Raw genomic sequence first — 25,196 nt, forward strand, 5'->3', positions numbered from 1 at the left:
TTGAAAACTGTAACCTTGATATTGCATTCAGTATTCAGACTTTTTATTTGCTCTGATAGCAAGGGATCTAAAATGATTTAACAGTGCTAGAACTCTTTTAAAGAAATATTTTTTTTTTCCTGGTAAATATTGAAAGCATTTGTGAGCAAAATTTTATGTTTGAACAGCTTTAGCTTTAGTAGTTTTCCTAAGGTAACTTCAGATTTGTAACTGTCACAACTGAAACGTTCTAAAGTGATTTCCAGCGAGAGTGTGAGGCAGCTTCCATTGTGTATTTTAATTTGGTGTATTCCTGAAATTGGGTCAGGAAAAGTGAAGGAATCAGTAACTATGCAGAAGGCATTTTAACTGAAGTATGTACAGAAAGCCACTTACTCTTTAAAGACAGAAGTTTCTTTAAAAGAAATCACAGTGGCAGCAAGGGGAGATAACGTAAGTGCAAGTTAGTGGAGGCTTTAGAGCAAGAAAGTGATGAAATTGGTGCTCTTGTGTATCTTTCCTCTGAGTAAGGCCTGCAGAACCGTTTGTGCTGTAATGGGCTCACTGTGCATGGATAGCCTGCCTGGGTTTGGTTACGTTTATTCTTCTGATCGATTGTGCTGTTGCAGTGTTTTTTGAGATGTTGTTGGAAGCTGTTTTTGTGCTGCCACAGACCAGCAAGGCTTTGCAGCTAGCGTGTTTTTCTTTAAGGGAGCCAAATCTGTTCTAGAGCAGGTGGGAAGGAGGACTGTGATTGTGCTTTTTGAACTTCCATTTCCACATCAGCTTTCCTCCCTTCCTTCCTTTGTGTGCAAGGAGCTGTTGTGCGGTACTCCCACATCGCTTCCCACCCCTTTTCTCCATTAGCCTGAATGGAGAAGTTGTTCTCAGCCCTGCCTTCCCCTCACCCTGGATACTCCTAAATTCCTGCAGGGTGCAGCAAAAGTGAAAACAGGATGATGAAAATGGTGCCCTGTTTTTAAGCTTCTGCTGGATGAGTTCTCGTTGCAGAATATGGAAGCTGGGATGAGGGCACTTGGAACAGCAGCATTTTTTGGAGCTATATTTACGGGTTCCTGTTCTCTTTCCTGCTTCTGCAGTCTCTTAATATGTCAGCTTTAATGAAGCTTGAAAGCCAAACAGTAGATGCCAAAGGGAGAATGGATTCCTCTCTTGGCTCCTCTGTGCCTGTCATTCCAGTTGTCTTACAGGGTAGGAAGCTGTGTAAGCAGGTGTTTGTGTCCGTGATTTGGGGCCCCACAGCTCCACCAGCTCCTTCTCTGCTAGATTGAGTATCCATTTGGATCACATCTGATGAAATGGGAGTGCAGGGAAGCCAGCAGCTGGGACAAAACTGCTCCTGCTCTTTCTCATGTGAGAGAGATCCTCTGCTCCTTGCTTGGCCAAGTCCTAGGGCAAAATGAGAGCTGCAGTTTTGCCATCTCCCACCTCTCGTTTAAGGTACTGGCTGATCTCTTCTCTCTGCTCAGTAAGTGCCCTTTGGCTGGTGCCTGGAAAGGAAGTGAAGGAATTGTAGGAATCTGTGGGGCTTCTTGGTTGAACTTCCTCTGGCTGAATTTGAGCCTGTGTTGGTAGCTAAAAGGTCTGAGTCTAGATTGGTGTGACATACCTGCCTATAACAATCAAGTTTAAAGGAGATCTTCAGCATAAGAGAGCAGGCTTTGGGACATGTTTATTTCCTTACAGACATTAGGAAAGAGCAGCTGAAAGGTTTTATAGAAAAAAAAAATTGTTTCTATCTGTTTTCTCTCTGAGGGTTGGATTAAACAGTGGAGTCATAGTGTAAAATGAACTAATAGTATTAAGGTCACATGAGATGAAGAAAACTGAGCAACTGAAAGATCAAAGGTTTTTATTACTAAAACTAATTTAAAAATCAAATATAAAAAGGAATTTAAATCAATGTTAAATGCATCTCGCTTAGTTATTCCTCCCCTGTTTGGTTGAAGTGTGTGATCTTACAATATGTATTTGCAGAGAATGAGGTCCACCAGCAAGACTGGTCTGTCTTGATAATCTTCATATGCTTATCTGTTCAGAGTTCATAGTATATATTGAAGCAACAGCAAATGTTTAAAACATTTTAAAATTTTGTTTAGTCATAAGGAGGGAATAGAAAACTTAAGAATCTTTTCCAAAGAAAAAAAATTATTATGCTCTGAAGTTTACCCTTGAACCTTGGCTATATATATAAAAAAATATATATACTTGTATGTATGTATTTATGCCCTTACAGATTTTTCTAATCTAATATTTCTAGGGAAGCTGCAGTTCAGGAAGATACCTAGCCCCTGATTCTGTAATTCTTGCTGTATAAACAGTGAAAGTAAAACCTCTCATTGGTCGTGTGCTTCTGTACCTTGCTGACGTAGAGCTATGTTTACAGCGGTTCTGACTGTCTAATTCTTGTCTGTGGTGAGATCTGTCCATAACCATGGCTGGTGTTTAATGCAAAATACAGAAGGACTAAGACGATTTGGAAAATGTATTGAGTGGTGTTGAAAGGTAGGAATGTGAGGGAAATGATGTTTGTATTTTTGTGATTAAAAGCTTGGAGATGACTTGCTGTCTCTTTCATAGTCTATACTATTTTCTCATGAACAAAACTTGTTTAACAAACCCATTCTGTGTTGATTTTTCTCGTAGGTTGGTACCTTAAGATTTTGTGGCACAACAGAATTTGCCAGTGGCCAGTGGGCTGGTGTAGAGCTGGATGAACCAGAAGGAAAGAACAATGGAAGTGTTGGAAAAGTCCAGTACTTCAAGTGTGCACCAAAACGCGGTACAGCTTTTATTGTCTTTTTTCTTAAATTTTTAAACTCCCCAACTTTTAAAGAGTACTGGAAGATAGGAACCTTCAGGGAGGATAAAAAGAGGTAGCACATTCTGTTGCTTGTCTTTGTAGTGCTTTGTTTGATTTATTGGTTCTTTTAGCTGTTCCTACTGTTTTGGCTCCAATAATTTACAAAACCACTGAAAAAACCAAGCAGTGGAAATTTCTGGTTGTTTCCTTGAAACTGTGAGATTTCCTGGTTTTTCACCTATACTGTTGAAACTTCTTGTTTGTATTGTAACAGTAATAGCCATGTTCCTTTATGTGCTTTGTCTTCCTTGGTAAGATACTCATGCTTGTAGTTGTTTTCTAACTTTGAGCTTGAGGTATTTTAATTGATGTGCCACGGACACACAGGACATACAAAGTTCCTGTGTTTTGTAGCCGTGGAGACTGAATGTTACTGATAGGACAAAAAGGAGATTCTAATTGATAGTCTTACTGACTTCTTCCAACTTACTCTGTTCAAGTTGCTTGATAAGAATTTTGGTTTCACTGTTCATTTGAGTTTGTCCTTCCTACCCTGCAAGTGCTTTGTCAGCATAGCAAGCTATGATTGGGGCTGAAAAATAACCCCTAAATTAATTGCTGTGAGAGATAGTAGATGGAAAGTATTGTTGCATTAACATTATCCACAGTTCTTTGTTGGCACATACAATTTTCTCTCCAGGTATCTTTGCACCCCTTTCCAAAATAAGCAAGGCTTCTGAGCACAAAAAAAGCTCTGTACGAAGCTCTTCTGTGCGGTCTTCACCTTTGGTCAAATCCAAGAAAGTAGATGTGACACACGTAACTTCCAAAGTGAATTCTGGTGAGTATTTTCTTGCATGTTGACACAGGATGGAGAGATACTAATCTTTAAGTATTAGTAAATCTTGGTATTAAAATACTTGTTTGGAATTAGTTCATAACTTGAGATGAGAAGGTGATAAGGTCTTTATTAACTCCGTGTTCTCGTGGTTAGAAGTTCACTGGCCTGTGAAATGGTACTGGAAGGACACTGTGTATAGCTGTGGAGGGATTACAGTGATCTGATGTACTATGGCAGTTTCTACTCTTTACACACTCTATAAAAAAGATCCTCACCACAACATTTATTCTTGAGCCATTAACGTAATTTCTAATTGGCTGTGATACCAGTTAAGTGTTTCAATTTAATGAGGTTCCATTTACTAAGATATTCCTGGAGAATTTGCAAGGAATTAAAGTCTAGAAATAATCTGTATACCTTTATGTCTATAAATTGAAGAGATTTATTTTCTGGCAACACGATCAAGGAACTATTTAACTCATTGTGTTTTATCTGCTAATTAAATTATCTGAGTAAAACCAATGCCAATTTAGAAGAGAGAGGTTTTCCTTGTAATAAGGCCTCAGTCTACTGATGGGAGTTATGGGCTCAGTCTCTGGCTCTGGTTTAGTTTCTTAGTAATTTGCTCAAATTACTTAATCCTTCTGTGTGAATTCCCTCCCTGTGGAGTGAAAGATTCATGTTTTCTGACTGTTCAGGTTCCAAGTTGTTTGGAGAACTGGCTCTTCCCTGCTGTGTGCAGTGCTGGCCATGCAAAATCTGGCCCCCTCCGTGTTTGGCTGCCTATGTAATAATGTGATTAAATATTTCATTAGCATTTCTTTTGCCTTTTGAGCCCTGTTTAGGTGACTCACACTAAGGCAGCACAGCTTTAAGGGATGGAAGATAACACATATTCTCGTTGAGTTTACCCAAGTACCCTAAAACACCAGTAATATGCAGGGTATAGAAACAATGCACCAGACTGATGCCAGGAAAAGATGCATTTTGACAGCTTTTTGGATGACTTATGTAACTCTTTTCTGCATAGATGAGGGGGGAGTAAGTTTTAAGTGTCTGTATTTACAATTAGCACAAAATTCAAGCTATTTATAAATGGGTATCTTGCATAAAAAGCTTCTTGGGATAAGCAGTTTGTTGGGAGTATTGCTCAGGAGCAGATCCAAGCTGATGACTTCTGTTAAGTATTTTCCACTGTTTGATTCACTTTGTTGTGAACTGTTTGTAACCCATTAAACTATAATGGGAGGGACTTTTCCTTTGTCACAGACAGCTTCCTTCCAGGCAGTTTGGGCATAAACCACCTTTTCTGTCACAAAAATACATTTGTGTCTCTGTAAAATTTAAACATTTGATACCTTGCTTTAAGGTAGAAATCAGAGTGAGTTAAGCAGCATCTACCCAGGAGAGTTTACATCCACTGGATGTGTCTGGAAGCTGCTGCTTGCAGGGAGTCCTTGCACCCAAAGGTCCATGGGAATTAACATGCCTCGCTGATTGGCTGGCTGGAGGGGGGGAAGGACAACGCTGCAGAGGCAGAACATTAGTTGGCAGTGTTTATGTGCATCATCAGGTCACATTTCTTTCCTTTAAACTCTCTTCCTGCGATGCACTGGTTTGTAATTGACACTGAACTGTGCCATAAATCAAGTCCCTCCTGATGGGAGAGAGTTTTCTAAAAGTCCTTGCGAGGAGTTTCAAAGATAAACTGAGGCTTTTCCTGGAGTTTCAATGCTTCCAGATAGTTGTTTATTAAGTCTTATCAGAGGAACAGAGCCACTAGCGTGACCCAGGTACAGCACAGAGCACAGAAAAGCAGGAGTGAAGTCTCTAATTATCAAGATTTACACAGTCTTTTAAAGATATTTTAACCAATAGTTACTAAAAATCTACATTATTTTCACTTTCCTACCAATTATTCAGTAACACATCTAGGAACTGTGGAATTCTCTATCCAATCATTCCAAACTACTTTTACTGCAGAACATGGAGTAGTAGAAGGAGGAGAAGAAGGTTAGAGAACAACAAGAATCCTCTATTTTGGTATTTTTTACTCTTACCTATTTACTACAAAGAGAAGCCCAAAACCTCTAAATTTTCACCCTGTGACAATCTTACACAGTAATCTATCACCTAATTCACACCACTGTATTTTCTAGCTCTTGTCTGACTGTTGGTAATTCTTTCCAAGGTTGGAGGTTAAAACAGTGTTGTTCAGGGGGGTAAGAACCCTTAAAAACAGGCAGAGAAATATTCTTGGCACTCTGGGTTCCTATAGTAATGATTCAAGAAAAATTAATACGCTTTTTGTAGATAAGGCTATAAGGTGCAAAGTAAAATATATTTATAATATTGTGTAGGGGTTTTGAAATTTTATTAGGTTCTACTGGATTTGAATAATCCATCAGATTAAAGAGAAAAGATCTTTTCCAAGTTTCTAGGAAGAGGATTATTGAGATAAAATTAAGAAATGTGTTATCAATCACAAACACTAGATTTTTGATCTGGTGCCTTAATGGCTAAGCCATAAAATTTTGGTAAATACGCTACCCTTGCAAACTAGTTCAGTCCCTGTGGCTGAATTAAGATGAGAGGGTGGTACTGGAAGGACACTGTGTGTAGCTGTGGAGGGATTACAGTGATCTGATGTACCATGGCAGTTTCTACTCTTTACATACTCTATAAAAAAGATCCTCACCACAACATTTATTCTTGAGCCATTAACGTAATTTCCAATTGGCTGTGATACCAGTTAAGTGTTTCAATTTAATGAGGTTCCATTTACTAAGATATTCCTGGAGAATTTGCAAGGAATTAAAGTCTAGAAATAATCTGTATACCTTTATGTCTATAAATTGGTATTTTAATACATAAATAAATATAAAAGATGTGATTTTTCTTTCATGACAGGGAGTGGGTAAATCATAGATAAGTTTGTTCTTCATTGAGTTAGGGTAGGAAACTGTCAGAAATGCAAAATGACTTTTTGCAAATTGTAATTTAGGTGGGAGTACGAGTTGCTACACATACCACAACATTGCTGCTCTGAGAGTTAGGCTCTTAAAAATCATATTGGCATGCTTACATCACTATTTGTAGTCTGAATGAAGATCTGATCTCAAATCTCTCTCAAAACCTTGATGTGTAATCTTTTACGGCAGAAATTGTGAAATTAGTCCTGGTGAATAGTAGATCTTAAGTACTATAAAAGTGAATGTTACAGGTATGAATGTTTGAAAGATTTAAATAAAACTCCTTCAGTATAAACATTAGTATTTTGTAGGCCATTTGTTTATTGTTTGGCAAGATAGTTTGGACTGGTTTAGTGTGTTAAGGGGTTTAATATCTGTGCTTATCCATCAAAACAATTCTGCAGTCTCGTTTTACCCATTTATCAAGTGTCTAAGGAATTGTACGGTTTTATCAATTTTTCTATGCATCCAGTAATCTGCAAATCTGTCAAATTGTTTTTGTACATGACTTTCCTGTAAAATTATTATTTGTTAGGATGTATATATTTAATTGTGTCTATTATTTTTATAGGCCTAAATATGGCAAAAAGAGACAATGCTTCTGAAAACAACTTCATGACTGCTAACAGGGGAAAAACTGTACCCGCAAAAGATGGTAATGAACTAATTTTTAATTTTTTTTTAACATCTTAAGAAAAATTCTGTGTATGGCACTGTTACTGCTGCCCTACCTCTGTAAAAGCCCTGTATCTACACTATAGAAAAAAGTTGCCTTGCTTGTTTATATTATATTCAAGTCCCAAGCAGGCTGTAGGCATTTAGTTTTCTAGGAGCAAAGTAATTTGTGTGGATGTTTGGCTGGCATTCTGTGTTGCTTTGGTAACCACTTCTGTCTGAATACTTGGGCAAGAACATGGACGAGCCCTTAAAGCTGGCTCTTAATAAATGATCTTGCAGGGGATCTGCAGAATTACCAGCTGAGGTGTCTGAGAGAGACCTTTTGCCCTGAATTGTTGCTGCCTAGATTTTAATATTCTGTTGGCATTTTTTTCTCTTCTCTATCTGTATGTTCATGCTTCTGTAATAAGGTGTTACCATCTAACAGTGCTTAACAGTCTTGGCCTTGTATCATGGCAGACTCACCATAGCAGGCTTCAAACATGAAAAATGAAACTGGCTTTTAAAGAGTGCCTTTTGCATGTGAATCATTCTCTGCAATTATCTAGTTTCACAATTGGATAACAACTTCTACTACAGCAGTACTTTGCTGAACTTGAAACACGAAGGGACCTCACTTTCAGCTGTCTTGAACAAACGTTAAAAGTCGTGTCTCCTTTGAAGTTTTGTCTATAAAATCATAAGTGTTGGTAAAAACAGTATTTCTGTGAAATAATTTGAAGTGTGAATTTGGATATGCCTTCTTTAAGTCATAGAATCACAGAATAGTTTAAGTTGGAAGGGACCTTAAAGATCATCGAGGGGCATCCACAGCTTCTCTGGGCAAGCTGTTCAGTGCCTCCCACCCTCACAGTAAAGAATTTCTTCCTGATATCTGATCTAAACCTCCTCTCTGTCAGTTTGAAGCCTCTACCCCTTGTACTATCACTGCATGCACGTGTGCAAAGTCTGTCCATCTTTCTTGTAGGCCCCCATCATGCACTGAAGGGCCACAGTAAGGCCTCTCTGGGGCTGACCAACCCCAACTCTCTCAGCCTTTCCATGTAGGAGAGGTGCTCCATCCCTCTAAACATCTTCATGGCCTCCTTTGGACTTGCTCCAGCAGGTCTGTGAAGAAAAGCATCTTTTCATATCTCCTGTGAGTGAATAGTTGTGAATTCAGAGAGAATTCAGAAAAGACACGACAATAACTAGATGTATAAAACATGACTTAGGAGTAAAGACTTGAAATTTGTGATTGTGTGATTAAAAAGACAGAAGATGAAAGGCATAAAACTGGAAGCTTTGGGATAAAAGGAATAGTATAACTCACTCTGCATGTGTGGTGGGAGTAAAAAACCTTGATCTAAACCAGTGGTGATTGAGGTTTTATATTAAGGGGAAAACCCCTGTAACATTGGAGATAATTATGTGGCGAAATACACTATTGAGAAAATCTTGAGATCTCCCTGATGGGAGGTTTTTAAGAACAGGCCAAATACTCATCTGTCAGGAGTGTTATAACAAATAATTGTTTTGCCTGGAGGAAGAGGAATCAATTATTGGACCTGCTGAAGTCCTTTCTGCTCTTCCTTCTCCCACCCTGTGATTTCCCACAAAATGAAGTATCTTGATGACAGGTGGAATTGGAGCAGTTTTTGTTGCATTCCTGTAAAAATGGTGGTCTGAGCTCCCGTGAATCTGTCCCTGGACTGGCTTCTAAGGATGGACTTGTAGCATGTGTTTGCAAACGCACACATGTATTTATACCTTGGACATGGAGCCAAAGTTTACCTGTTAGTCACCATTCAGGCAGTAATTTGCATTTTCTTCATTGTAGCATAGCTGCAGAGAGTATCTCAGAGCCTTCAGATTTCTGTCCTCAGCTTTTGTTTGGACCCCCACTGCATTTGCCTTCCTCAGTTCTTTACTGTTTTGCAAAATTGGAGGACTAATTGACATTGAATAAACTAACCCTGCGTTGTTATCAAGCTGTTTGCAAAAACTAATGGATTAAGCCTCTCAAAAGTCTGGAAAGTTTGATAAGCAATATTATCTTAATTTTTCACATTGATAAGCTGAGGCATAGATGTGTCTTGCTATACCCTGCCTCATTTTGGGCAAAAGCAGTTAGGAAAGGGGAGAAGAGGAAGAGCCTTGAAAAGGAGGCAGGAAAGATGAACATAAGTCTTATTGGACAGTTTAGGGTTTGCAAATGGAGATAAAAGTGATTTATTTCCCATTCTAGTTTTATAGTACGGGTTTTAATATTACAGTTTGTAATGGAATATAGTAGGCTTTAATCCAGGCAATAATTCACTCACATAATATCACCTTCCTTCCACTTCTCATCAAATCTGTAGTAGGCTGGATGCTGAAAGGCTGGTGGTATGATCTCTTGTTACTAAAGCTCGCTCATGTATTTTAATAAATATGCTTGGGACTGTTCAGATGAACTTCATAGAGTATAAAGACGGGCTTTTGGAGACCTCTTCTATCACCATATTCCCACAGCAGGGTCACTTGCACTCCTGTCATTCCTGACAGGTGTTTGTGCAAACGCTGTGTAACAAGTTCTGGCTTTGGCTCTTTACTTGGTATTCTGCCCTCCATGGAGAGCAGACAACTTCCATATTTACAAAAGCTTTCCTTTCTGCCTAATCTATCCTTTTCCAAGATATGATCCCTGAAGGACAACTTCCATTTATGTCTTTAGGTTTGCCTGGGTACAGCAGCTCTTCCTCTTCTACTACCTCCTTGGAAGGCAAACGGAATTACTCCAAGAAGCGGAACTCAACGAGCAGCAGTAAAAAGGCCCTGACTCGAGTGTCTTCTGCCTCATCTAAGATGAGTGCTGGTATGGTCTGTTGTATTGAGGTGTATTTTCACAGGGGGGAGTTCACTGCTGCATTGAGTACTTATGTAGAACTTCTTGTGTTGTTTCAGAATCTGAGCTAGTTTCAGAAAGACACTTGTGAAGTAGTTTAATCATAAGCCTAAGTTTGGCAACTTTTAGAAAGATTTTTTTATAACATCTTCAAGATGAAAAGTGTTTCTATAGTTGGTCACTGTACCTTTTCAGAGCAGAGAAAAGGCTGTAGTCCAGTTTTCAGGCTGGCACAAAGCAAATCTTTGTCTAAGCAAAATTTGTGTTGCCATGTGTTGAAGGTACACTGTGTTAGAGGTAAATACTCTGTTCACTAGTCAGTTGGCTTGCTATTGAAAGCTTTCTTAAAGATTTAATGTCACTAATTTCAGATCTTGTTCTTCTCTTGGCCAGGGCTGTATAGCTCCCCAACCACGAGGAAAAATGCTCTTGATGGAGAAATCCAGGTTGGAGACAGAGTACTGGTGGTGGGGCAGAGAACAGGCATTGTTAGATTTTGTGGGACAACAAAATTTGCACCAGGTATGTGCAATGCTCTGTGTATATTGTCAGATGAGTATGGAATAGCTTATATGCAAGCATGTGAAGAGAAACCCATCTTTTCCCTCACTCCTTCAAAAAAATTTCTAAATTTAAATTGGTTTGTTTCCAAGTTCCCTCTCCCTCCCTCTCCCTCCCTCTCCCTCCCTCTCCCTCCCTCTCCCTCCCTCTCCCTCCCTCTCCCTCCCTCTCCCTCCCTCTCCCTCCCTCTCCCTCCCTCTCCCTCCCTCTCCCTCCCTCTCCCTCCCTCTCCCTCCCTCTCCCTCCCTCTCCCTCCCTCTCCCTCCCTCTCCCTCCCTCTCCCTCCCTCTCCCTCCCTCTCCCTCCCTCTCCCTCCCTCCCTCTTCCTCCCTCTCCCTCCCTCTCTCTCCGCTTCTCCCTTCCCCTTGCTAAAAAACACTTTGCAGTGAAGCCAAGTGCTGTCAAAGGCAGCCATTGTTCTACATGGTGGAAGTTAATTTCTGAATCCTTCGTTGTAACCAAATTTATTTTCTCTATGGCCCTATCTATAATCTTATTGCAAGAGTAATGCAGAAGCAGTTGGTAGGTGTTGCTGTGAGTACCTGGTTTGGGTGAGCTCTGTGTGATTGGTGATTGGCAATACTCCGTCGTGACACTGGGTGGCATCAGGATTTAAAAAACGCCGTCGGGATGCAAGATTGTGGTACAAGCGCTGTACTTGTTTCATCCCTGCCCAGTTTCCAGTTCCCCAGTTTCACTGTAGGCAGTCCTTGCTCAGGTACTGCAGTTACCTGAGGGACACTTAAATGTCATCACTTCTTGTGTTGTTGCTGACAAAGTGATCAGTGAGAAAAGGACTGTTTCCCAAATGCACTGACAACTGTGAAATCAGAAAGCTGTTTGGCAATGTTAAGTCTCCTCCCTCTCTGCTTTAAATCAGGAACATAATTTTTTGGAGGAAAGCATGCTATTGTAAGAAGTGAGGATGGAAAGATGACAAATCATCACCATTTGCTAGCCCAGTAATTTATAGAAAACCTAACAGATGCATGTTTAAGTATTTCAATTCTAATGTGTATCAAAGCTCTGGAACTTATCCAAGGTTTGTTCCTTTTGCTGCAATGCAGATCTTTATTTAATTCTAAAAATGGGAAGCAGAGAACTTCTGATATACTGAGCCCTTCTAATTCATAAGCTGTCATTCCTGAGTTTCTTGAGCTGATAATTAGAATTACCGTTTTATCCAGTGCCTTAGTACCAAGTGACTTGAATTAAATTCTGAATCTTCTGGGGATGGATAGCTTAAGGACTACTAATGGAGTATGAAATTTAGCACCTTTATGTAATTAGCTCACATTTATCACGGGTTATGAATGATCAAGCTCATTAACATCTTGCTGCCTATTCAGTGTTCTGTATGAGATTAATTGATGGCCAGTTCCAATTCTTACACCCTTCTCTTGACATCACACAACCAGCCTTGTGATTTGTATTAATTATAACTTGCTGGATGGAGAGAAAGAATGAATTAATATCAAAACTTTAATTTTACTGTTGATGATCTCAGATGAGGCATAAACCATGTGGTCAGAGGACTAAAGAGGGAAGCGTGCAACAGCAGTGCTGCTCTTTCCTGTCTCCTTGTTGTCCAATAGCCAGTTAAGTTCAGTAATATTCTATTTGACTTTAGTATGTATATATATACATACAGCTACATAGTCCTCAAATGTTTTACCTTTTTTGTATTAATTAAAGTGTCAATAATTTTATTGAAAGCATATAAAAATGCTGAGATAATTATCTTTATTAGGGTATAATTTGTGCATAATTGAATAGGTAGCTATTTTATAATATACATATTTACTGTTAACATCTGGACATTTTCTGACTAGAAACTGTTTTGTTTGATGTGGGTGAATGCCAGTTGTGCCAGTGGTCTAGATGAAGAAAAGCCTGTAGTGTTTTGTTGAAAATGCCCTGATTTTACTGTTTTGCAACGTAGGATTCTGGTGTGGAATTGAATTGGACAAGCCTCATGGGAAGAATGATGGCTCTGTGGGAGGAGTGCAGTACTTCAGTTGCCTTCCCAGATATGGCATATTTGCACCCCCATCTCGTGTGCAGAGGTGAGCACTGAATTTCCTGTAATGTTTGGGTTGCCAAATTACTTCTTAATACATTTCCAACGTGAAACAAAATTTTGAGCAGATACGGAAGATACAAATGTTTTCTTCTGCAAATGGAAGTTTATAACCTCCATTAAAAACCTGGTGGTTTTAGATCAACTTTTTGAAAGCAGAGTATAAAACTGGAAATGCACCTCCCCCTGTTTCTCTTGCAGCTACCTGAAGTATTTTTATTCCAGGGCCTCTGATAGTTTGTGTCCATTAAACCTTACTTTCATGACCCAATCTTGATGTGTTCTGCTAAATTCAATTATAAAAGGAAATTGCCCTTGGACATGACTGGAAATGCTCTTCTTATCCCAGCTAACTGCACAGAGTATCCAAAGCATGCACCACTTGCTTGTAGTCTCTTTCTTAGGTTTCAGGAAGAGCATCCAAGCAATTCTGTGCTCTTTCCTCCTGTATTTGTGTGTAGTTATGCTGCCAGACATGTTCTTGCTTTTATTTCTCTGAATAAGCCAGTTCAGGCAAACTGTTAGAACTTATCTCAGAAGTATACCTGCTGTCTCAGTGAGTAAGAGAGGCAAATAACTCAAATACACTGATTTGCTCCAGGCACTTCTTGCATACCAGCCTGAGTGCAGCAGGAATGTTGGTGTCTTTTGGGGGCAGATGGAGAAGGAAAGGATCAAAACTTCATCAATATTTGATGAGAAGCCAGTAGGTTTGTTCAGAGTTGAGTTGAAATGACTTTATTGTGTTATTGCTTTTCAGACTAACGGGTTCTCTGGATTCTCTCACAGAAAGTTCGTGGAGTAAAGGAACTCACACTTTTCCAGGTAGGAGTGTGAGACACTGGGATTTGGGTGAGGCAGGCCCTGCTCTGCAGCCAAAACCTTCTGCACTAAGCCAACTTCTCCAAAAGCACAAGAAATTTTCAGGGATGCCAAATGCCAGCCAAAAGTCTGGCTGCTCCCTTCCTAAAAATGTAGCCTGCAGAAGGAGCTGTGGAGTGCTCTATTGTTCTTAATGCTGTTTCTACTGGCAGAAAGAGTTATGTCAGTTATGATTGTTGGCAGTCTTCCATTATTACTATATTGCATTCTAATCAGAGAGAAAGGGAAATGGAACCTGCTCCTTAATACAAATTAAGATTGATGAAGGGATCAGTAGGGCAATGTCCCTATGAAATTGCTAAAACTTGTGTGAGGTATTTGAAGTAGTTGTTTTCCTCTACTTAAGCTTTTAATGAGAAGACTGCTTCAAATTACCTTGTTTGGTTTGTTTAATTTAATTTCTGTCCCCTCTGAAATTCCAAACATATTATGGGTATATACTTTCATGAGGAGTTTCATCATTTAACTTCCAAATTAGAGAGGAGAATGTGCAGCAACTGTAGTGGAAGCAGTATAAAAGAAAACACAAAGAATATGTGTTCATAAGGGTTTTTTTTTCTTGAAGAAGTCCTACACAGCTTATTCATCTTTCCACGTAGGTTTTAGACGCAGTCTAAGCACCACTTCTGCATCTTCACAAAAGGAGATAAACAGAAGAAATGCCTTTGTTAGGTGAGTGTTACAAGTTTCAAGTGCTTGGGTGAGCTGGCTGTTAGCTTTGCTGTTTCTTGCTCAAAAAAACCCTTCATGCATGTAGGATATCTAGACCTTTATATGCTCTTTTTTTTCCTTCCAAAATGGACTACTTTTCCATGGGCATCCAGGAGTACAGTCCTAGAGTACAGCCAGGTTGACATTAAAGTTGTTTTCCAATCATTCATCACTGCATATTCTCCAAATTCTTGTATTTTCACACATCTGGGTGAGGTTCAGAGGCTCTTGTTAGAGGACTTCACTTTGTCCTGGTGATCCTGACTGACACTTGTATGTTAAAAGTTGTTTTGGTTAAACTGTTTTAGGCCCCAAATAAAATATTTTGTATGGCTTAATTAACCAATACTATCACCTGCTGTAAATATTGTAGATCCTAGCATCAGGTGAAAGAAATTGCTTTTCCAATACTTCAGACTAGCGAGTGTAGCAGCCTGTTACTGTTATTTCATGGTTTGTTAGTGACATGAGATCGAACCCGGTGTTTCTAAAAAGGGATTTGAGGGTGGTTTTTTTCCCCATGCACTTCCCTGAATTACAGATTTGCCCTGGATGTTTTTTAGACAAAAAAAGACAAGACTTTTTCTGTTCCCTTTCTTTTCTCACTAGATCCAAGAGCTCGGTGTTGCGGCGCAGCTGGAGCAGCAGCACTACAGCTCCCTCTGAGGGGCCCGTGAAGCTGCACGAAGGCTCCCAGGTTCTCCTGACCAGCTCCAATGAAATGGGGACCATCAGGTACATTGGTCCCACAGACTTTGCCCCAGGGATCTGGCTGGGGCTGGAGCTCCGCAGTGCCAAGGGAAAGAACGATGGCTCCGTGGGGGAAAAGCGCTACTTCACCTGCAAGCTGAACCATGGCGTCCTGGTGCGGCCCAGCAGGGTCACCTACCGTGGGATTAATGGGGCCAAGCTGGTGGATGATATTTGCTGAGCCACAGTGTGCTCATAGGGTGGGGAATGAGTATTTGAAAGCACAAAACAACCCCGCCTAGAATGCAAACTTACTTTGAAATCGTTAAATCTGCATTTGCATTTTACATATATAAGTATATATGTATGTGTGTGTATATAATATATATATTTTATATAAAAATATATATATAAAAGAGATAAAAAAGAGTTCAGTTATGTTAAGGAGTAAAACCACTGTTGAGTTTCTCTTACTTTATCGACCCTTGCCTGGAAGGTTATTACAGAAGCATCTTGGGTTTAAGATGCTGCATCATTTGAAAACCGTTCCAGTTGGAGAACCGAGTGTCTGCAGTGTTCTCTAAAGTTCCTGTGTGGTTCATGCAGTATTTAAAGGTTTTTCTCCATGTAATAATGAACTGGAAATGTTTGTGCATTGCCTGCTTTTGACAGCAGAGGTGTTTGATGGGTGATGTTAGCCTGGTTCCTGGGCACTTTGTCAATTCCAATACCAGCTGCTAGCAATAAGAAAGGAGGATTAAAAAAACAGAGACAACCCCCTTCCTACCTTTTTCAAACAGTTCTTATTTTTGCATTTTATCATTCAGATCCCTCCTCTTCTTTCCCCCTCCTCTTCTCCTCTCCATAATACAAAAGGGCTGATAAATACAAGGATTTGCCCCTCTCTTAGTGAAGAGCAGCAATTAAATAAAAAGCCTTTAAAAAGCACAAATATGCTGCATGTCAGTCTGTACAGTAATAAGCACCTTTTGTTCTGCATTTGTAGAAGGAGCTACATATGAGATGCACTCTTTAAAATAACGCACTTTGCACTCTCCTGGAGATCTTTCCCTCATTTTTAGTGACTATTTTTTTAGTCTGGGATGCTGCAGGCAATGAGTATTGCAGTTGTAAAATGCAAATAAACCCAGAGTGGAATATGTAATACCCTCATCATAAATATTAAGTGTGTATAAATACAGCAAGGTAATTCCTGCCAGTGGTATGGCACAGATACAGGGTTTTCAAGCAAGCTGTTGCCATTTTTTGATTAGTTTGTGATACATGTTTCTTTTTGTTTGCTTTGGAACAGTTTCCAGTATAAATTTTTTTGTGAGAGTTTTATGATAAATTAAGGATAGTTTTAGGTACAACACTGTAATTGGCCTTCATGTGACATCAGTTGCGTATCAGCCTTTTAAAACAGCTAATCTTTTGTCCATGTTTTAAACATAGAATGTATTTTAATTGCTCAGCATATGTAAACATTATCTTAACTGGTTGGGTTTGTGTTCCAGAACAGTCATTTTACTCTCAAATGATCTGCTTGCTCTTGCCTACTTGAAGAAGTGACACTTTAAATAGTAATATCCTATTTTTAGACAGAATCCTGCTGCTGTAACCGTCTTTTAAATGTTGCTGTAGCTATTTTTCCTGATCTGTATTTAAAATAAAATAATGCATATTGTACTCTAACTTAAGGGAATTTTTAATTGAATATAAAAGCTGTAAATTTTGAATGTGTAAAAAAAAAAAAAAGTAATGCTTTATATTTAGAGACACAGATAGTGATGTACAACTTTACTTTGTCTAATATCTGTTTCTTGCTGGTATTAATAAAATAAAACCCTGTTAAATAATAGACCACAAAGAATTTTCACGGGGTCCTTACAGAATGTACAGAAGGATATGTTTCTCCTTCTCTTCAAATGAAGTGCAGGAGGTTCAGCATGGAACAGCAACTGCCAGCTGTGAACCAGAAGCTTTTCTCTCTCCTGGCTCTTCAGCACAGAAGTGCCAGTTCCAAACAAAGCGTTTGCACAGCACGTTCTGGCACAGCCTGGTGCACCTGGGCGAGCAGTGGAGTTCCTGTGAGGAGATACTCATCATCAGGAATGCTCTTTTTCCTGCCTGACCAGATGGAATGGGTGGCACTGCTTTATCTGAGAGATAGCTGGAGTTCTCCAGGAGGTAGGTATGGGAACGAGTGTGTGGGTGAGGCAGCAAGCTGGGCCAGCTTGTTAGAGTCACACCACTTCTGTGTGGTCTGTCTTGCACAGATGATTCACTGGGAGCTTGTTTTTCCTGCAGGGGTGTCAGGCTGCACCTTCCCCAGCTCTGTAGCTCCAGGCAGGTCAGCTGGAAGTAGGGTCTTGGTGGCCTGGGCCTAGTGAGTGCTGCAGGACTTCATTGAACCTGCCTGATGGGTGCAGGAGAGGGCAGAGATACCATTTGGCACTGGTGTATTGTGCTCTACCTTCCATTTCAGCTTCAGCCAGCAGCACATCTCTCCTGGACGCTCTGGCTGTAATTGGCTCAAGCACTGCAGCTTAGAGAAGCAGATCTGACTTACAAGACAGAGCTGTTTCAGTAGCTCTCAGGATCTTCTGCCAGGAAGCAAGAAGCACTGTAAATTTATGCTGTCTGAAACAGAAATAAATCAGTCCATTCCAGAAAGGATTACTGAGGGCTCTCTTCAAGGTGGGGATGGGAAGGGATTTGTGCCTGCCTAAATCCAAGGTAAGTTGCCATAATCCTTAACTCCAACTCTTGCAGGAGGACACTGTATCAAAAAAATTCTGAAAATAAGTGGCAGTGAAGTTTGAAATTAGGTGCTGTGCAGAGGACTGTACTGTCACAGCCCCTGACTGGTTAGAAAAAAAGCCAAATGATCTCAAAGTCCTGATAAACTACATAAATAAAATATTATCTGTAGTTTATAAATAAATAAACAGATAGTCCCCAGCAATACTGTGCTGCCTGTGCAGACTCTGAGGCCAGTCCTTGTCCCATAGCATGTCTCAGGTCCAGTTAAAGAAAATGGCCTTCCTCAGTGCTCTTGGCAATTAAATCTTTCAATTTTTCTTGAACACTGGCTGGAGAGACCACAGGTGCATGTCACAGGAGGATGAGAACTTTCTTGAGGTGTCTGAGGATGGGGAATTAATTTCTAGAAATTCAGCTCAACTGGACTCAGTGACTGTTTTGCAGATGGTCAATGGTTTTCTGGGCAGGGAGCCTGTGCTTTGAGAGTGCTGCTGGTCAGCAACATCTGAGGCACACAGATCCACACTTGGCTCTGCAGACCTGCAAGACATAGCCTGGTTCCTCTGACAAGTTAGCTCTGTTACCTGTGAGAGATGGCAAATCCAGCATTTCTGTCATGGCTTTTTCAGAGCTCAGTGTTTGCAGAAGCCTTGTCAAGGACCAGGTGGCAACTGAAACACCTGCATCCTTTTCCCTGCCTCGCTGCAGACAGACAACTCTAGAAGAAAGGGGAATTAGAGCAGAGATTGCCAGTCAGTGCCAGATCCGAACCAGGCTGTGGTGGCTGGCTGCTGACCAGCCCTGCTCCTGGAAGAGCATAGGAGAGCTCCTTTTTAAGTTAAGAGGAGGAAGGAACCAAAGAGTGGAGGAAATAGAGGGAGGGGAGAGGTGCTTCTGGGAAAAGTCTTGTTAACAAAACCACAGCACTATCCTGCAGTAGAATGAGCATGTGAAGGAGAAAGTTTATGGTAAGTCAGTCCTAATTTCAAGGACCATTTCTTGAGAATGGAGCTACCTGGGCCATAGGATTGATACAGGGAGGGGATAAAAAGTGAGCGTTTCAGGGCAGGAGCTGATTCTTCCTAGAACTGTCACAAGATTCAATACTGTCACTCCACTGTATTAAAATACAGCTTATAGGTAGACCTATCCACAGTCCAGACTCAAAGGTTGTCTTAGATATAGGCATTAAGGGAAAACATCCAAATGCTCTCTTTAACCCTATCCTTTGTTCTCTTTTTATACCAGCCAGTTTGCTGTGGGTAAAAGCCAGCCTTGGTGGTTTGTGACAGAAGGAATGGCACCTTTCCCTGTAAGAAACTTGGTGTATGACATTTGCAATGCAAAGACGTCTGGAACAGCTGCTGAGAGCCCAAAGGGTGGCTCAGGGTACCACCAGATCTGCTCCTTTGGGTGTTCATCACCTTAATACTTCTGCAACTTTGCCAAGTAAAAATGGATGTCCAGAGACCTCCCTCGGATGTTGATCCAATCATTGCACAGCCCAACACGGAGAAAGCCAGCTACTGTCACTTTATTTGTCTTCATGCCTTGTGGTTCACTACACTTGTTTACAATACAAATACACTATTCAATACAAAATACTCAATGACCATATATTAGTATTTTTCGTCATAGTATCCCTGAAGTGCACAGGCCCTTCCTTTATAAACAATGTTGCATAAACGGCTGTACATGAGACTGACACTCCTATAATGAAGCTCGGTACTAAAAGAAGCCAGATGGGGACGCGTGGGACGTTTCCCTGTGATGGCTTTAAGTGTGGGACAGACAAAGGGCGATGTCTTTGCTGCTGTGGAAGGCTGTTTGATGCTATTTCCACGTCCAGGTTCTCATCCCGCAGTACCGGGAGCAGACATGCGGAGCGGGCCCGTCCCTGCCCGTGCCAGCCCTGCCTCTGGTGCCGCGGCTGCTCCCGCAGCACCCGGCCAGGGCCCCCGCAGCACCCACGCTCCCACAGCAAGGCGGCCCTGCGGCTTCCCACCCGTGCTCCCTGCACCTCCTCCCGCTGTGGCCAGGCTCCTCTCCCACCCCGCTCCCTCACTGCGGCTCGGGGAAGCACAACCACCCACGCTCCTGCCTCGCTTCATTCCCAGGCACATGGTTCAGTGGCAAAAAGGGACAACTGGAACGGCAGAGAGACAGGCATCCGAACCTAGTTTACCTCCAGCAGCTCATGGAATCAGAAACTACTTATCTTCTATAGGAAACCAGGTAACATCCACATGGAAATAAGCCATTTTCACAGCATAAGAGGGGTGGCACAGGGTTTTTCCCAGTTGTGCTTTACATCCTGTAGATCATACTGCTTCCTGCTTTTCCACTGTAGAATGAGGAAGACATAAATCAGAACATCGTTATTACCAACACAAAAGATTAACAGTCTTAAAAACAAGTTCCTTAAAAAACACACGGTGTGTCAATAAACTATAATTTAAAAAATAAATCATAGACAAAAATGGGTAAGAGGGTTAAAATAACTTGGATTTTTCTCCTAGCATGGAGGGGTTTGATAAAGGAATTTGGGATTTACAGAGTGCTTTGGTCTGGTGAACCCATGGTGACTTAAATCCTTTCTGGTCCCTGTAGCTCTGAGTACTAAACAGGCGAATCATCCCAGACACAGAAATTAAAAGTTTCTGGTTCATGACTGGACAGAATGCTCATGGCAAGTGCAGCCTGCACACAAGTAACAGAGCACCCTTTGGTCCAAGCAATTAATGGTAGTCTTCATTTCCTTAGAAAGAGGACAGGTAAATGCTCCAGCCCTTGTTTCTAAGTAAGTGAGAAGATTTGATTAGCACCAGTATTTACAGAACAATTTTTGCAACCTGGGGTACTGTGCTTGGACAGCACACAGGGGTACCAAACTAAATGCTTGCTGTGGAAGAACTCTGAGATGGTGTAGTTTTAACATTAAAAATAAGCCCAAAATATATTTCTGAATTCCAAGAGTTAAGAGGGAGAGATTAAACAAAACCAAAACAATATGAACAAACCCCAAAACCCAACCAACCAAAAAATCCAAACCACTAAAGAACCCACAGCAAAGCATTTTGCACTGGAGACACAAGAGGGAAGCTTACTTAAAAGCAATTGCCAGTGCTGAACAGTATTTGTCTAATGCACTGTACCCAGCAGACTGGAGAATTTCAGCAGTAATTCACCATTTCCCCTGATCAGAATTACCTCGATATATTCCATAGGTAAGAAGCAGGAATGTGTTAGCTCCTTCATTTTTTTACAACTCCCATTCTGTAAGAGTATTTTAGTAGAAATTCTGTGATAAAATAACTGCATGGCACAAGCCCAGAGCAGTAACCACACTCTCACCATGGCAGGGAGAGCCTGCCTTTCACACCTACAGACTTAAAATCATCCCTTGCTGCTCGTGGTTTTTAAGTTTCTTTAGAAATGCCACCTTTAACATCATAACCTGGCAGCTTATCTGCATTTGTGCAGCATTGAAGCTGCTGCCCCAGATCCAAGAATTAATTTCAGCTAGTCAAAGATCATTAACTTAGCAACTTTTTGTTCTTGTGCATTCTTTTGAAAACACTCATCAGTAAACAGGTCAGCTTCTGCCCTCAGTAACTTTGTAAGGCAGCAAAAACTCAGTGTGCTCCTTTGCAAAGAAAAGCTGAAGAAAACAATGAGGAGCTTCAGCTCTTCTGAAAATGAGAAAGCTGGAATACTTAAATGAAAATTGCTATTATATGTGAATAATGTACTAGTGTAATAAATTGTTCAGATAGTGCTTGCCTCCTGAATTAATCAGCTTTCCTGAGAAACTACCCCACTGAGTTTACTGAGCTAGAGAGAGAGAGAGACTGGTGTGACACTAACACAGTCCTAAGCCAGACAGAATTCCTCCCCAGTGGCTATTTCACAGCAAGAGCTGCGAGCCTAATAACCTTGGAGATGACAGATACCCTCTTAGCTCAACCTAAAGAAGCCTGTAGGTGTAACCCTTGTTATCTCCCCTAACCCATGGAGCAGCAGTGGGATGGATCTCTAGCAGATGAACATGAAATTCAGAGCAGCCCCTTGACCCAGCTTCCCCACACACGAGCACAGCCTGTTACCCAGCCACCACATCTGCTTTTGGATTTGGTCTAAAAAAAGGATTTAATTCTGTGTATCAGAGACAACAAAAAGGCAGATTAGGAGAGCACACTCCTGCTCCCCCTGCAGTGTGTTTTTTACAACGGGCGTGGCCCAAGGCAAGCCCTCCGATTTCAATCTGCACATCCCAAAGTTTATGAGTATGCATACAGGGATTCTGGTCTGCTCCCTTATCAAGACTGGAAGCTTACCTCAGCGTTCGGATCCAGGGCCAGACTCGGGGTCACTTCACTGAAACAAAGAGTCTCAGACTGAAGAACACCTTCCCACTCCTTTGCTGATGCTCCACTACTCCCATTTCTATGGAAATAAGCACCCCTTTTTGGACAGCGTTCATGCTAAAAACAGCTCCTCCCAACCCTAAGCTGAAGTTACTAATGCACATCTTTACACATGAATTATTTCCTACATCTATGTTTTGACAATACACTTAACTGGAATATTTTTCATGCACGGGGTGTACAAAGTGAGTCAATGGAGTGTTTGTCCTTAAACCACTATCATACATGTATTTTGCTGAAGGAACAAGGGCTCTAAACCCTTCAAATACAGACAGTATCTGGCTTCCAGATGGTGGCACGACGTAGTCTTCTGCCTTTATGATGTTGTTCGTATAGGGTATGTCAAAGGCTATTTCAAACCTTCAAGGTATGCAGGTGGCTGTCCATTTTCAGGGCATGGTGAATGTCTCTCTCATGACCATGGTCCTTTAAAGCTTCACCTTGATTCCACTTGGCACTCACAAGTTCCTGATGAAGGGCATTCCTACTTTTGTAGGACACAAGGAATTTTAAAGGGCTTTACTTGGTTCTGGTGCTTAAGCATAGGTAAACAAAAATAAACCAAAGAAAACCCCAGCCAAAGAATGCCTGCCCCCTGAATGCCTCATAGCATCTACACCCATCCTCTGCTTCCTCTCCTCTCCCCTTCAAGTGATGCAGTGTGACCAGGGTCTTTCCATTGCCCTGCCAGCACCCCTATAACACTGTGCATTTAAGGACCTTCGAAGACTGGACTGTAGCTGGAACAAGACTTGAGAATGTGCCATCGCATCACCATCCAGTGCTGTCGTATTTTTTTTCGGTTTGGATAGAGGATGCTCTTCCCAAACCCACTACAAGCTCTGCCAGCAGCAGGAGACCTCCAAGTCTTCCACAGCAATGACAAATTTGGCACGGAAAAGCCCAGACATGAAACACTCATGGCAGTGAGCCGCGGCTTGACACGGAAGCAGAGGACGCACAACCGGGAAAAGCTCACAGGAGGGGCATGACGACAACCATGCGGATGAGTTGATGCAACAGCAGCTGGGCCTTGCAGTTAACAACAGTTCCCTGCATCCTCCCTCCCCCTTGTTTCTTTGACTCTGCAGGGGCTCCGGTGGTTTGAAGCCTCTCAGGTTAGTAGAAGTTACAGTAGAAGTTACAGCGTCAAGGGTGGCACTTTTGGAGCAAGTTTGCACAAAACAGGAGGTGATGCTGTCGGATCCCTTGCTCGTGGTGTGTTGGGTATCAGGACATCTCTTCAAGGCTCAGGGGCCACAGGGGGAAAAGTCAAGAGAGGGTCGAGGGCTCTCAGGGCCCCTGCTGGGTTATGTGGCTCTTGTTTCTAAGGATGGGGTCCTTGTAACTGCTAGCGCAAGGTGGTGTGGAGTTTTCCAAGGGTAAGCCCTGCTGTTGGTATCCATAGTTGACATTCCCACAGGGGAAGTGGCGGAGCCTAAAGAGAGGCACTTCTTTAACACTTGCAGTTAGGGAAGATGGCTCTAAGAGCAGGGAGGAGCCTGGCAGCCTGCCAGTCACAATGTTGGGCCCCACAGTACAGTTTCCTTCCTGTCCCAAATTCTCCCTCTCGGGCCTCTCCTTCTCCAGCAGAGAACTGTTTTTGCTGGCCTGCTTCTCCGCAAACCAGGAACCGTAGGTTGGATTCCACAGGTTGGTGGGCTTGTTTCTGGAGCCCCGGCTTTTGTGCAGCTCGGAAGGGGGATTGGACTGGGCGTAGGCCATGTTGATGTGTCCCCCCCCTGTGGCTGACTGCACCTTCCTCGGCCCTGACTGTTCCAAGGCTCCCACTTTCCCTAGAGATTTTCCAGCAGTGATGGCTGACGGCAGTGGTGGTGGAGATGGCAGGGTTTGCTTATCATCCTTTCTGTCTTGGTGTGTTGAGACCAAGAGAGGAGGAATTCCTTCTGGATCGTCGGGGCGCATCGCCACCTTCTCCTCCTCCTCAGCTGATGGGCCGTATTCTACTGGCAAGGCGGTGTTGATGACGTCGGGATCCTGCCGGAGGAACAACAGGAGTTTCTCAAAGTCTGCAGCCATCACACATTGAAGGACACATCTAGCAGCTGTCATGCTATGATCTCAACACATCCCACCACCCAGAGGCCACATTCCATGAGGAAGGGATACAGACAAAGTGCAGTTATGTGTGAGATGCAAAGGGATATCCTTAAAATCCAGCTCTTTAAGAAAAAGTACCCCTTAAACTTACCATAGAAAAGCAGAGGCACAAAACCAATGAAAAGCATTTTTTATGTCCAGTGAAATTTCCTGTGGGAATGGTTTTTGGAATCTATATCATCTCAGAGTTCATAACACTCTCAGATAATATTGAGAAAATCAAAAGTATTGCCATGAAAGTATTGCCTCCACACAACAAGGGAGGAATGGGAAAGCAGAGAGAAGACAATACTGGCAGACCCCTTGAAGCCTGAATCCATAGGGACTGCGGTTCTGAGCTACTTAAGCAGTTTTGAAAATCAAACTGCGAGAAAATGCAGTGATCCTGGCAACCTTTACTTATTGCTATATGCCATGGCAAGCTACAGATAGCAGAATAAAATGCCTCCCAATCCCAGGATCCAAACACACGTAAAAAAATACTTCAAGCTTCCCAAACAACAAGGGAAAGCAAACTGACTGAGGTGGACCACAGTGAGGTCATACAAGGAGTCTGCACTGATGCAGGCAGGAGAACAATTTCCAAACTGCTCTACTCCTCACAAGCTAAACTGGTGGTAAAAAATAAGTAAATCAGATTTTGGCTTGGAAAGACAGCCACATCTTTTCCCTGTTGCTCAGTCTAAGCATCACCACTCCTTTAGCCTGGCCTTCTCCACCTGCCTTCTCCAGTGCTGTCAGATTCAAAAAACTGCCAACACTGCTGAAACCACCTGCAAAGGGTGCTCTGAGCTGGGA

At 41.8% G+C, this 25,196-nt stretch overlaps 2 protein-coding genes across 9 annotated transcripts in view; one reads left to right on the plus strand and one right to left on the minus strand.

The window, feature by feature from the left end:
- The window catches only part of CLIP4 (CAP-Gly domain containing linker protein family member 4), a 32,749-nt gene extending 15,802 nt beyond the window's left edge, over positions 1-16,947 (plus strand). For 7 of the 8 annotated variants that reach the window (XM_032103230.1, XM_032103224.1, XM_032103226.1 and 4 more), the window contains 9 exons: positions 2,647-2,782; positions 3,504-3,644; positions 7,188-7,271; positions 9,990-10,130; positions 10,554-10,682; positions 12,664-12,787; positions 13,562-13,626; positions 14,283-14,355; positions 15,004-16,947. In XM_032103230.1, coding sequence (XP_031959121.1) covers positions 2,647-2,782; positions 3,504-3,644; positions 7,188-7,271; positions 9,990-10,130; positions 10,554-10,682; positions 12,664-12,787; positions 13,562-13,626; positions 14,283-14,355; positions 15,004-15,325 — 1,215 coding nt within the window. In that variant the 3' untranslated portion in view covers positions 15,326-16,947. Of the gene's footprint in view, positions 1-2,646; positions 2,783-3,503; positions 3,645-7,187; positions 7,272-9,989; positions 10,131-10,553; positions 10,683-12,663; positions 12,788-13,561; positions 13,627-14,282; positions 14,360-15,003 lie in introns of those variants that run through there. The other variant, XM_032103232.1, reaches the window with a different exon arrangement.
- Positions 16,948-19,368: 2,421 nt separating this feature from the next.
- The window catches only part of ALK (ALK receptor tyrosine kinase), a 313,122-nt gene continuing 307,294 nt past the window's right edge, over positions 19,369-25,196 (minus strand). Inside the window, 2 exon segments of the mRNA XM_032103223.1 lie at positions 19,369-20,194; positions 22,188-24,275. Of these exon segments, the coding sequence (XP_031959114.1) occupies positions 23,571-24,275 (705 nt within the window). The 3' untranslated portion in view covers positions 19,369-20,194; positions 22,188-23,570.

The sequence above is a fragment of the Corvus moneduloides genome, chromosome 3, assembly GCF_009650955.1.
Source record: "Corvus moneduloides isolate bCorMon1 chromosome 3, bCorMon1.pri, whole genome shotgun sequence".
In the NCBI taxonomy this organism is placed as follows: Eukaryota; Metazoa; Chordata; class Aves; order Passeriformes; family Corvidae; genus Corvus; species Corvus moneduloides.